The sequence below is a fragment of the Vanessa atalanta genome, chromosome 23, assembly GCF_905147765.1.
Source record: "Vanessa atalanta chromosome 23, ilVanAtal1.2, whole genome shotgun sequence".
Lineage (NCBI taxonomy): Eukaryota > Metazoa > Arthropoda > Insecta > Lepidoptera > Nymphalidae > Vanessa > Vanessa atalanta.
This window is the reverse complement of record NC_061893.1, coordinates 106,481-120,327: the sequence shown is the minus strand read 5'-3', so window position 1 is coordinate 120,327 and position 13,847 is coordinate 106,481. Positions and strand designations below refer to the sequence as shown.

The 13,847-nt window shown below is 34.8% G+C and overlaps 1 protein-coding gene across 5 annotated transcripts in view; it reads left to right on the top strand.

The window, feature by feature from the left end:
- Window positions 1-2,586: 2,586 nt before the first annotated feature.
- Window positions 2,587-13,847, top strand: part of LOC125073208 (actin-binding LIM protein 2) — a 49,255-nt gene continuing 37,994 nt past the window's right edge. For 3 of the 5 annotated variants that reach the window (XR_007120029.1, XR_007120030.1, XM_047683943.1), the window contains exon 1: window positions 2,589-3,148. Coding sequence is in view for 3 of the 5 variants with exons in the window: in XM_047683943.1 (XP_047539899.1) it covers window positions 2,944-3,148 (205 nt within the window). In the remaining 2 variants the exon portion in view is untranslated. Of the gene's footprint in view, window positions 3,149-13,847 lie in introns of all 5 variants that reach the window. The other 2 variants (XM_047683947.1, XM_047683944.1) reach the window with 2 other exon arrangements.

Sequence of the window (13,847 nt, the reverse complement as noted above, 5' to 3'; positions counted from 1 at the left end):
TATCTAAAATATCATCGCTTACTTTGTTATCAATTTGTACTTAATAATTATTACAAACCTTTGCGTTTCTTGTGTACTTTCAATAAGCAAAATAAATTTCTTGTATTACATCAACTGCGATGCGGAGATGCGTTTCTCCGAGTTACGACATCAAACATAAAGCGTACAGTTTCATCATCTTCTTCGATGCCTTCAAAGAGGTTAATGCTTTTCGCCTGCGCCGATAGTAATTTATTATGCCAGTATGTTTAAAATTATTAAGGTATTGATCTAGTTGTTGGAATAATGATATCAATATTTTGTTACTTTCTACATCTCGAAGTACCGAACTGAATCTTATACGTCCTCCAAATATAATGAACGAGGTCAATTATTTACATTTGTTGAGTCAAGCAGAAAAAGCATCTACATCAAATTGATTGAGATGTATCAAATAACGAGGCATGTCGTTGCCTCGTAAACTGATATTTGGAACCCACTTTGGTCGGTTGTTTCGCCGCAAGACTTTGTATGCTGTTCAGTGTATAGCGGCAAAATACTTTCATTTCCGTCAATAACCATTACGTGGTCAGCGTCAGGTTCTCGCACATCAGTTCCCGCAAGACCGGGAAGTGCCTCTGAGCCCGACAGGTTACCCTTTCATAACTTTCATGCGATTATCTTCCGGTAAATTTTCCAATTATAATGGGCTTACACTGTTATGGAAAATATAGTAGACATAAATTGGAAAGCAGGAAGTTCCTGTACTAAGAAACGGACTAGTTGAATTATAGTTCCATACAAGTCTTCGCCAGTGTGGCTAATCCGCATCGAATATAATATTATTGTACGATTTTACTCTCAACTATCTCTCTATCTATCATACAAAAGAAAAATTAAACTCTTTTGACGCGGATGTGCAGATACTAACACGATGGAGAAACCAGTTTGCCATCGAAACAAATATAATGATGTTAATATCTTAATGTATGGGTTCATTGTGTTGCAACCCACCAGTGAAAATACAGAAACCACCTTAAATTGCACTTTCTCAGGGCGGTCGGAGTCCAGCAGAGCGTTACGTCACGCGTCAACGGCCCTCCGAGAAACTCAGCTTTTTGCTCGCCCTTGTTTTGGCTCCCGATATGTCAGGCCACGCTTGTTTTGATTTATCACTCTGTAACTAGTATTGTACTGTATCTAATATAATAATGCTGTAAAAAAAGTATTAGAATAGAAATATTTAAAAAATCATGTGTTCGATATGATTCTGACTCAAAATATTAAAACTACTTTGTAGTACGTGTATTTACAATTATTATTTTAGGCATAAGAAAGCTGACAATCACAGTAAAGGTCAATAGGAGTTAGCAAGAGAATTATGAATTCCTTTACATATGTCTAATTTTTTTACATACATTAGCAGCCCGTAAATGTCCCACTGCTGGGATAAAGGCCTCCTCTCCCTTTGAGGAGAAGGTTTGGAGCATATTCCACCACGCTGCTCCAATGCGGGTTGGCGGAATACACATGTGGCAGAATTTCGTTGAAATTAGACACATGCAGGTTTCCTCACGATGTTCTCCTTCACCGCCGAGCACGAGATGAATTATAAACACAAATTAAGCACATGAAATTTCAGTGGTGCCTGCCTGGGTTTGAACCCGAAATCATCGGTTAAGATGCACGCGTTCTAACCACTGGGCCATCTCGGCTCATGTGTCTCATTATGTCTAATTACTATATTACAATAGATATAGTGTAAGTTTTTCTATACCAGGTGGATATTGCAGTCATTGAAGACGCGTTTCATAAATAATGTATTTTTTTAAATTAAGTAATATAAAATTAAGTATTTAAGTAGTAGTATATATTGAGTTTAGTTAAGTCTAAAGGATCTTTTAAAAATTAAAGTAATAATATAAGTTTACGTTTACGAATACCAGGATATTGAGATCTTATCAATGGTGTAATTAATGTAATATCATTGTCTTGATGTATGTATTTTGTTGGAGTCTCCTTACTGAACTTGTATCGAGCCTTAAACGTCGAAATCACATGGAAGGAAAATGAAATTTCAAAATGATGATACAACTGGTTTATATTGTTTTTGAGCCGGACGTCCCTGTTGCCATTCGCGGCGTCGTTCATTGGGCCCGACTCCGAATGTCGTCGCCTGGGTTTCCGAAACAACTTTTTGTTTCCACTCTTTCAACACGACCATATATGGTCAATTGGTACCTCCGACGTCCAGGTACTTAAAATTAAAGTATTTAATTTTAAAATAAATAGTATTGAAAAAGAAATAAACAACGAAAGTCAATTTAGCCTGTATTTTATTTCTTAAAATTAGTTAGCATTGATTGATCACGACAGCCGTATACAGACACTTGACCTTGACATTGGAACTAATTTTATTTATGTAAATAGAGCCCACAGCCAATCCTCACGCGAAAACTTTGCCTGGTTACTCATAGCGAAAAGCTTTCGTGAGTTCAATGGCCATAAATCGTCTTCTGATTCTATATAATAGCATAGGAAGTGAGGCTTTATTTATAGAGTTTGTCGATCGCACGCGTCGCTTGCGCACCGTCTCTGCCGCCGCTCCGCGTTCAGTGCCGAGGGCGAGGCTGACAGCCGGCGCAGTGTTAGCTGAGGTTCCGTCGCGACCGGTGCTCCGCGCGCTGCGACCTGCCTACGCGTATATCGATATCCGATTTATCGTGGTTCGCAGTCTCGAATACTAACGTGTCTGTGATAATTCCGATACTGTTCCGCCAATCGCGGCCGGCTGTTGTACGTAAACGATACACTATCAGCAAGCCGTCGATCTGTGCCGAATCGAAATTTTTCACGGCGGCCGAGCGTCCCGGTAATAACGAAGTGCTTTTACACGGGATTCTGTTGCTATTATTACATTATCCTTGTGTGAAATATTAGTGTGGATACAATTTAACGTACAAGATGAAGTCCAAGGAGGAGTTGGATACGAAGGTACAGACGGGTACTTTTATTTTATCCGAGAAGATCGACGACACTAAGTCAAAGAAGAGCGAGAAGGAAATGAAGAAGGAGATGAAGAAACTCGAAAAGGAAAAGCAGGAAAGAGAGAAACGGGAGAAAAAGGCTAGAGAAAAGGAGAAGGAGCGTGAGAAGCAAGCGAAAAAAGGTTTGATTCATAAATATAAATATACGAATTATAATAATATGAGCATGAAACAGGTCTTATCAACGTGTTGCGCTATCGTGATGTCATCTCGTTCAATTATAGAGGTTACACGGAGCCCGTATGACGACTGCGAGGCAACAAAATCTCTCACCATTTTCAGTTCTCACAATTTAAGTCTATTGTTGTTGAAATTACATCATAAGCGACCTTGGCAATACCTAAATTATCAAATATTTTTCTTTTATACTAATTAATGCTCGTTATCAGTATGCCAAGATAATGTATCCTTGTGTGCAAAAGCATTCGGTATATGTAAACGGTGTATTTTTATACCAAACTCATCGTTATCAGTAATTCAACGATGATTAGCAAATCTAAATACTTCATATTGAACTACTTAAACCGGTTTGAAACGAACATTACAATTTATTGCGAGAATACTATAATGAGCTCCCAAATTTAATTTAGTTAGCGTTCTTCTTGAATTTGACATTTATGTTAACAGGAATGTTATAAAATGATGTAATAAATTAACGTAGAACAAATCCATTTGTAAAATGTAATAACAAGTCGTTTAGAGTGGGTTACACTCCGGTACATTTCCTAGAATATCACATCGTTATCTTGTTTCCCAAAATGAATTTACACTTATTCCAAGAAGCCGTTTATTAAAACGCACCAAGTATAATATTGCAGCTTAAAACGTTGCACGTTAACAAATGAGCCGTTTAGATACAAAGTTAATTAATGAGCGCTGTACGTATAAGATATTACTATGATGTGAAACAATGCGGTGGTTAACTGGTAAGCACATAAACAGTCATCGTTAGTTTTATTTTTGATGTCTTTTCGATTTCGAAATAATAGACGTAAACGATTTACGAGTTATTCAAAAACAAAACAACATCATCGTCACAACAAAAATACTCGTGTTTCTCTTTCAATAACTGCAATGATTATTGTTTACGAATACTGAGTCCATTCAAACGGCGCGTGACTGTATGTTACAGTGGAATCGTTAAACAGCAGAACGGGATTTATGCTGCATTTTGCATACAAAAGTTAGGCCGTCACGCTCGTATAAATTGCTCGAGAAATTACCGTCTTGGTCGAGCAGTTGCTGCGCTGGTCACTGCGAATAGAGCAGCTTTCGTTTCGAACCGACACGCCCTTTCATTTCCTGCGCGCCGTGTCGGAGTGCACGGTACCTTTTCCGTCTTCCCTCCCTCTGGCGCATGCTGTGCCGAGTGATTTGTCAGATTGATCTCATTGTTTTGTTTTCAATATTTTCATTCAATTGTTGCAATTATTTTAACGTTTGTTGCAATTAATTACTGTAGTCGTCTTCTTCAGTCTATTATCGTCCACTTTCGCACTAAGTCCTCTTTCATACGTCTCTAAATATGCGATCAATAATATTTGACAGTTTCGTCGCGTTGAATTTTTTTATTGGTCATTGTACCTGGTCGAATGTGTTTTATTAAATTCAATTACAGTTATAGACTGTATCGTGTTTGTTGTTCTTAAGGTATTTTCTTAAACGGCATCAATCATGTGTCCGTGAAACCGAGGCGTGACCGGACTGGGAACGTCTATTAATATAAACAGTTACTGTTGATGACATTACAAACTTACTGAATGTTGTATTATATTGTCCTGATTAAACTGCGTCTATCGTTGAATAATAAAAAGCACAACAAGTTAAATTAAGCAAATCTATGAAACTATTTTTTTTTTTGTGGATCTGATATACAAATTATGTTGATTGAATTATGTTTAAGATGACGACGATAAACAGAAGGTTAAGTTTTCAGTTGTACTTGGAAACAGTTTGTATTATGTCTAGTTATAGACAGTGTTAAGAAATATTTAGGTAAAATTAACTGAGTCGTTAACAACATCAGCATCAAAAATGACAAAACATAACAAAAAATAAATTCTAAAGAAAAAGTAAGAAATAAAATGAAACCTTATCTCAAAATTGATAAAATTAAAATAACATTGACAAATAATTCTAACTAAACAGAAAGCATGTGCACAGGAGAATCAAATTGTATAAAACGCATCGACTTGGTGTTAATCGCCGGATGCTCTAATTAGTAATACTACGGCGGCGCTAACTGCGGTTGAATCTTGGAAATGGGAGAAAACAGTGTAACTATTATAATTCATCGATAAATTACCAAGACGTCAAAACGTAGATACGTTAAAACATTATTACATACTGTTGAGATTAATGCAATACAAGAGATCAAATGAGCAACGAAACTATGCTATAATCAATTTCTAAAATTAGAGTTTTCGACCTGTTATAAAGCGATTGAGATCGAAATTCTCATTTTATTTTAGGCAATCATATGGTTTAATCCTCTTTTTATGTATCGTCGTTACATCAGTTTGATTTAAGATTCAGGGTGTCTGAAGTATTCAAAGTAATTTATATGCTTTTTTGATGACTATATAAAATACAATTGTCATTTGTAAAGCCATTTATGTGGAACTATTTCCGTAAGAGTGTGACGTTTGATATTTTTAGATGAAGGGTCGAAGGTTGTTTGTACCAGGTGTGAGAGGAAGGGAGGATAGACATCCTGTGCATAAGTTCAAGTCTATTAATAGATATAGCTGAACTGCAAGCGCGTGTTCTTATGACTAATCACAACTGTTTATTCGATATTAGGTCCAATATTTTAATAAAAAGTAACAGGCTCTTTATTAGTATAAAGAGGGTCTCCTATTCTTTTAAAAAAAGGTTCCGGAGCTTGACGCTGTTACAATTTGTTGTGGATACAAATGTCATGCAAGTTTTCATGTAATTGTTAACCAAATTTTCCGGGTCAAACCAACTAAATTTAAAATTTGCGGTTACGTTTGATCATATTTTTTATAAAAACTCTAAATCCGAATCTGATACGGATGAAACTAAACAAAATTTTAGTACAAAACAAACTGCTCTGTTTGTTAAAGCAAATATTATCATGAAGCAGACACACACAGACACGCTTGCCGAAGATAACGAACTGCCGACATTGAGGTGTCATTCATAGATTGCGACATAATTGATACGAGAAGCTTTTCAATCTTTCTCTAGCTCTACTGTGATAACATGTGGAAGATCTATTTCGTAACTAATCCTATTTTATATTTATTTGTATCGATTACTGCAATGCTAATATTATTCGATTAAATTTCATTTTAACCGCGGATAGATTCAGATTTGCGAAGTAATCAATGTACGAGTTATAAAAATCAATGATAAACAAATTAAATAATAATGTCTAAGAAGATGTACCTAGGTGATAAAAAAGCGTCTTGTTATAATTGGTTGATACTCGAAAATAATGTATGTATATTGATGGTGATGGTTAATTGAGTCACGCAAAATGATAAGCCTACTGAAATAAAGAGTAGTTTTAGTCGGTTTGATTTGCGTTTCATCACGATAGTGATATCTTTAATTCCATGAAATCTTTTCGGTTTGAAAACTCTATTTTCCTCAATCTCGTTTAGTAATTCTTTGAAATGAATACAGATATTGATAGAGTTGTTGAGAGGTCGTAACCTAATTGTAGTTGTGTGAACCAATTGTTCGCGCCAATAATTGTTTTGTCGTGGCATTGGAGATCATTATAACTCCAGCGCTGTGCGCAAGTGTAATCACGTGATAACTGATTCACACACATTGTCTATTAGAATATTCAAATCATCTAGGTTTATCTTAAACATAATGTAATATTCTTTTCAGTATAAATTGTTTTTTCTTTTAAAGCTAGCTTAGCACTTCTACCCGTGTTAAGTTGAGTTAAACTTTCTATATGATAAAATGTGTAATACACTAAAACCTTACGGTAAATAAACATTGCATTTGTCAGATAGCTTACGTTCTGTCATTACGTCTGTAACGGCAGTAGTTCACTCACCTTTCCCGCCGGAATACACCAATTTAAATTGTGGTTGCTAGGCACTATTTACATTCATCAATAAAAGCTTGGAACAGTAAAGACACAATTATGTTTTTTTAATAAAAAATAATTACAAATATTTAAAGTTTTCCCTTTTTTGTAAATGATGATGACGTGCAGGAAAAAAAACCTTTGGGAATATAAATGATAATTTCCTGTTCAGTTGAGTTCTAGTTATCAACTTTTACAATCTCCCAATGATGCGAATGCTAAGGTAAATTAAATACGTAAACGTTAAGATCTTAAATAATCACGAAAGTCAGTATGTGGTCATTAATTGAATCTGTATCAGTATTATAATTGTTGTTAATATATTATCAATATAATAATTAGTAGATGACTCAGACGAGAAATGCCTCACATTACGTTTCTTTCATTTATTTATTGTGATGGTATTGGATTCGTTAATAAGGTCTATTTGCTACGGTGTAAGATATAAGGCTGTTTATTAAAGTTTATATTTTAGGATTTTAGTCATAGCTTTTATAAATATAGAAGAAATACCGTGTTGACCTCCAGCCTCTGTAATCAGTTTTCGACAAGGTCAAGGTAAAGGTGACTGAAGCATGCTTCTCGGTTGTTAACTTCGAATGCCGGTACATCGACACGTAATGTAATTTACTAATCGGATTATGAAATGTATTCAAATAGCAACAAGGAGATTTATATAAACCTACCAAGTGTAGCTCAGTTTCGATTAAGAGAATCAATCTTGCTTCAAAAGCGTTTACTTCTAACATCCGATTGTATGGTAATAATCATACGAATATGATGGTCTCGAGTCAAGGTTAATGACGTCAGCAGAAGTCACCTTGCCCCTTGTTTACAATTCCGCTGCAAGAGAAGTGACTTGCGACGTTTTTGCAGATCTTTTTATCGACGAACGAAATAACCACGCTAATTTATCGCCTTTGTCGACTTCTGTTTTATTAAAAGAGATTCAAATAAAAATAAAATTTGACTTTAACGAAGCAGGCTTCCAGAAATCAAATATGTGTTTAAAAATATTCGAAGTTGAAATTAAATTACTAAAAAAAGACACGATTCGTCGAAACGTCACCGTTGTACCCGATGAAGTTCATAAATTTATAATGAAATAATTGACCAAATCTGAAAGTGATAGCGATACACTTGCACCGGAAGATAATGCAGATCGAACCGTAGCTGCACGCGATGAATCCGTTTAGTTGAAACTACTCACGGGTAGCGCCCTCCGGCATTACTCGCGCAATCAAATCAGACTAAACGACTTTGAGAGCTAACGTCGGTGATTGTTGGATACCTTTTTACACATAGATATTTCAATTTATATAACGCGCTCTTGTTTAGGTACTTGTATTGAAGTTAAGAGTTTATTAGGTTAAGGTTTATTAGTTATCGAATAAATGAACACTTGTACTGATATCTCGTAATGGCCGCTTATCAGCTTGAGAGCTAGCTAATTAATTCAAAGAGTGAATTGTTGTATCTTTTGATTTGCTTATTATAGTTTATATGCAGCTAATAATGTATAAAAGAAGTCAATAAGAACTTTTTGTAACTGTATAATTGATATATTATTCAGTCGTACATTTCCATGAGGTTAGCAGCCTGTTATTCGTACACAAAAAATTAGTAAATGTTGAATATAACTTTCTTATATCTCGCGTTCGCGTTCTGCGGCGAGCTTCGGTTTCGACTTCGTTCTTACAGAATAGCTCGACTGACTACAATATAGTTATTGGTCAACTCCCGCGTTATGTAAGATCTTCGTGGACCATGCGAGATCGTGATCGATTATAATTAACAAAAAACATTCCGCGTTTCCGACTCGAATTAAATAACATTTGTAATACATGTTACCGTCTATTTTTTATCAATTTAAACACATTTACAAATCGAAACTTATTGTGAGAGCAGAGCCATCAAAAGATTTAGACGGAATTTTATAATCGAACTCCGCCGAATGAAATTATAATATTATATGGAAGAAAAAACAACGATTAATGTAATTCATTTGAGAATGAAATCTTGATACATACAATCACCTTCTGTTTGTTTTTATAATCTATTTAATTAAACGTCATATTATGAGTATTTTAAAATATGTCAAGACCGTTTGAATATTAATACTTCCGTTAAGTAATTAACATATTTGTATAAATTATTTTAGTAATGCACTAAAATATTGTTTGCCGGAACGTATTTGATTTATATGATTAGGTGATTTATAGATACAGGATTCATAAATGTATTACAGTTGCGAAAGATTAATAAAATAAAAAGGCTAATAAAAAATGTAAACGGCTCCCGTTGCGTCACGTTGTGTGTAGCGCGGGTGTTATCGCTAGCCGTATCGTCGATAGTGGTGTTTAAATTATGTGTAGAAAAATTGGAAAAGGCAATTAAAGGTAAAGGACATGTGACATTTGCATTGCCGATGTGTCTCTTAATCGAATGTTTTTATACTTATGAAAGCAAGGACTACTATTATTTTGAATGATATGTTTAGATTTAGTTTGCTATTAATAAGTCTATAAAATACTACGAGAATATAATGTTATATAAATATTATATTATCGCCTCGGGATAGACATCCGAAATGGCCCAGTGCGAACTCGAGAAACTTAACTGAACAATCCAGCTTCAAAGTCACCCCAGTGCCATTTCCATTTGGTTATTTTGTGTTTATTATTCATCTTTTCCTCGACGGTGTAAGAAAACCCGCGTGCGTCGGATGATAATCACATGCATATCGATTTATCTGCGTCGGAGCACCGTACTAGAATAAGCTCTTATCTTCTCAAGAGTAGAGGAGGTTTTATCGAAGCGTGGAACGTTTTACTTAAGAAAATAATTTTAGTAAGAGATGTGTTATTGGGCTCGGTCACCGAATGGTGAACGGCACTAACTACTGTTAGCCTTCGCCTGTGCCGACCTTGCGATTGTCTCGCGACGGGAGGAAGCAGTAAGTGTTCCCCTCGTCTAATTCCTCCGACCTAGAACACGGTCTAGTGTAATTTTATTTATTGTCCGTATTGAACTTCCCGCTCACTGTAACTCACACAAATCATTGGGTAGCAACGCTTTGGTACTATTGTATAATAATAATTAAAACCAAATGTGACCTATTTGCCCAATGAAATTCGGTCTAGTGATACATTTATTAATTATTAAGGTAATTTTAGATTTATCGAATGTTGTTTGCAATAATTCATTTTATTATTGATTATAATTATTATTACTGTACAACAAATACATATTGTTACATCCGGTTCTTTCAATTTTAATTATATTTTTAACAATACGACTTATGTTTACCTTATTGTAGTCTCGGCAGGAAGTAAGCCACGTTTACTTAGCCAATGTTAAAGGCATGTGCAAAATATTTACATTAGGAACATTTCACTTCTCATGGAGTGTTATATGTACCTGCCTCACGTCTATCGTCGGCGCGTCTGTGCGTTCCCGCGGCAGAATCGTCGACATGAAATAGTTTATCTCCTGTGACATCTTGCTCGCCATTTGTCAATTCAGTGAATGTAAGCTATTTTTCTTAAGTCACGACAACATATTTAAATGGTTATTTAGATTTAAACTTTGCGTAACATCTGAAGCAGTTTTGTTAGATTAACTACATATATGGAATAGAAATAGTAGCGGACCCGAAATTACGCCTTGTTAAATTTTGCGATCTTAACAAGGAAGTGGTTGTAACGAATGTAGGTTGGACTGAAATCCTTTGGCGCGTGTACTAACAATACGTTATATTTAAATAAAAGCTTGAGCTTATTTTTGAATTTTATTTTACTTGTTAAATGAATTTAATATTATGGTTACTGCAATAACAATTGAAATTGTTTTCTTTTTTTTGTGTTTTTATAAAATCACTAGTATTTTTGGGCATTACGTAAGCAAATTAAATAGTTTCTGAGCTTTAGTCGTCAAAGTTTAATGTCTTTGTCGTTACGTTTTTTGCTTTGTTTGTAGTGTATATAAATGTATATATATATATATATATATATATATATATAATATGAATAAATAAACGTGAATCATCGTTTCCTCGTTGTGTTGTATGAGGAAGTTGTGTTAGGGATAATATTTAAACTGTCACAAGTTCTTCAAAAAAGTGTTTATGAAGGTCTGTATTAAGGAGATTTTACTGTTTCATATTTTGTAATACAATATAGAAAAAGCCAGGAGGCGATCGTTTTCTCATCTATGAACTATCTGATTTTAATAACCTTTTTAATATTTAACAACTGATGCAGTTTGAAAGTTTATTTAATTGTTATTTCACATGTAGTCGTGAAATGTTGTTTTTCATTTCACACAATAGCGGTTTTAGTGATTACTTTAATAGCAATTCCTATCGAGCCCTCAGAGTAGTTTTGAAAATCCTTTTTATTACTTTGAACGCGACTTCCAAAATAACTTTTTGAAGTTTAGATAATTGATTAGTATATAACTCTTATTAAATGCCATCGGCCATCGCTAAATTCTTAGGTAACTCGAGCTCTCACATCCTGTTTACTAGAGCTTGGGGAATATTAAACCATCTCCTGGCTGCTCTATTGATAATCGCCCATGAGTAGATTTAATCAGGTAATGTGCTCGGAGAACGTGTAATTTGCTGTAGTGTGCTTCCGCCGATTTTAGTAGAATTATGCATTGCCGCGCAGTAATCGTTCAAAGCCGAGCGGCTGCTTATAAACGAGTCGGCATTTCCGAGTGATCATACGAGTGCATTGGTATGAGAGAGTTTAATGAAGACTTAGTGCCCGCAGTCGCCATAACGCCCGCTGACGACGGTCGCTCCCATCGCGCACGTCATCTGGGTCAATTGGTCTAGTTATGTAACCGCTCTCATTGTTTACTCTGTCTATTTGGTTGCGATGAAGTCAGTTTATTTTTTGGTTTTAAATGTTAAAATTAAATTATTATCATTAAATAGTTAACTATATTTTGTACTCTATATACACTTTATATAAATTATTATCTTAGAATTCGAAGTCTAATTAATTATCTTGGAGAAAATGTGTTGTACGAGTTTCGTAAGCAATATGTTTAGAAGTAATAAATTAAAAGCAATTCCATTATACTGAAGCTTATTAATTGACAGGTTTACAGTATAATTGAATCAATGAATACGTACGTCAGAATGTGTGATTTATTTATGGAATATTTTCCTTGCACCATATTCTTATAGATTGTCTACAGTGCGCCACCAATTGTTAATATATCGGGCGTATTATCATCGCCGTATATATCCGCCGATATCTGTATCCCGATGATATTATTCTTTTACTTAAAGAGTTTACAGAGTGTGAGTGAGATCTGTTAAAGTCTTTTCATAAATTGATAATTTAATATATTGTAAATCTGAGTCAGATCAATACTTAAATTCAAATGAAGTTTCAACTTGAATGGCGTGTATCCAACAGCTAAATTTCCATTATCTTGTATAAAAACCATGAAATTGGCAATTTTCAGTTTTACGTCCACCTGTTGTGAACCCATTGTGAATAGTAACCGCTTGGCATCTCGGCAATTTGGGATTCACTTGATTATTCTTTGACTAGTTTAAATTACCATCCAAAACGTTTTTTGTATCGAAAATAACTATTCAAAATACTATACACATCTAAATATAATAAGTATACAGCATCGTATATAGTATTTTTTTAACTACTAGAATTACTTATTATCAAGGGATTTCCTGTAATCCTATTTTCTCCTCCAATTGAGCGTAAAGCTTGTGTTGGGAATGAGTACGACTTTAGCCCAAGGTTTAGGATTGATCCCGCAATTTTCACATAACGATGAGCCGAGGCTTAAAACTTACTTAGATTAAATCAATGCATAAATCTATGCTCCACAAGTCGTTAAAGCCCATACATAATATTGTATTTGTCACTTCTATTTTTGTATTGTTTATCAATTCAAGCTCACTTCAGTAAACACTTTAATGTTAATGTGTCAAATAAATTACAGTCGGGGATGTTACGTTTTCAGATTATAAAGATAAAGAGCAGTGCTCCTCGAGATTTATCTTTGTTGTTGCAGACTATTCGCGGCAGAATGCGAAAAGTGCAAAGCTTAGAAGATACGACAATATTTTAGTTAAATCTTTTCCCCTGTTCATTTATCTTTGGCAATTAGCAACATTTACATACATATTGATCTTAATCCGTCGAGGTTCTCCTAATTCGTCATTTACATCAATTATACTTTAGAAATATTGAGCATTATGTCAGCGCTATGTTCTGAAAATAACCTTCGTGTGTTCGGAACACCCTCGTTGCACTCTCGTTGATGGACTAACGGTCGTATTCCTGCGTTATAATTCCGGAAGGCGCGTGTGTACTACTCGTTGCGCCGCGAGGAAGCGTCGCGCGTGACCGGCTGTTGCACATTACTTGGGCTCTTGGACGCTCCGCTGACACTTCCTCTGTTTTGCTTTGTGTTTGTTAGAATTATTTAACTATAGTAACGGCACTTTGTATTAATGTAAACATTCCTGTGCACCGAGTTTCTGCATTTGATATCAATAATATAAGCAATAGAAAGTTAATGGGATTTTTTATTTTTAGCTTATTGTCTACAACCAGCTGTTTTCCCGTACCATATTGGTGTTGCCATACTTCGTAATAATAGAAATATGAAATCGAGTATTTTGCCTTCTCGGTACAAATAACAGGCAGTGACGAAAAGTAGATATTTAAATATAACGTGATTATAACGCTATTTTGCTA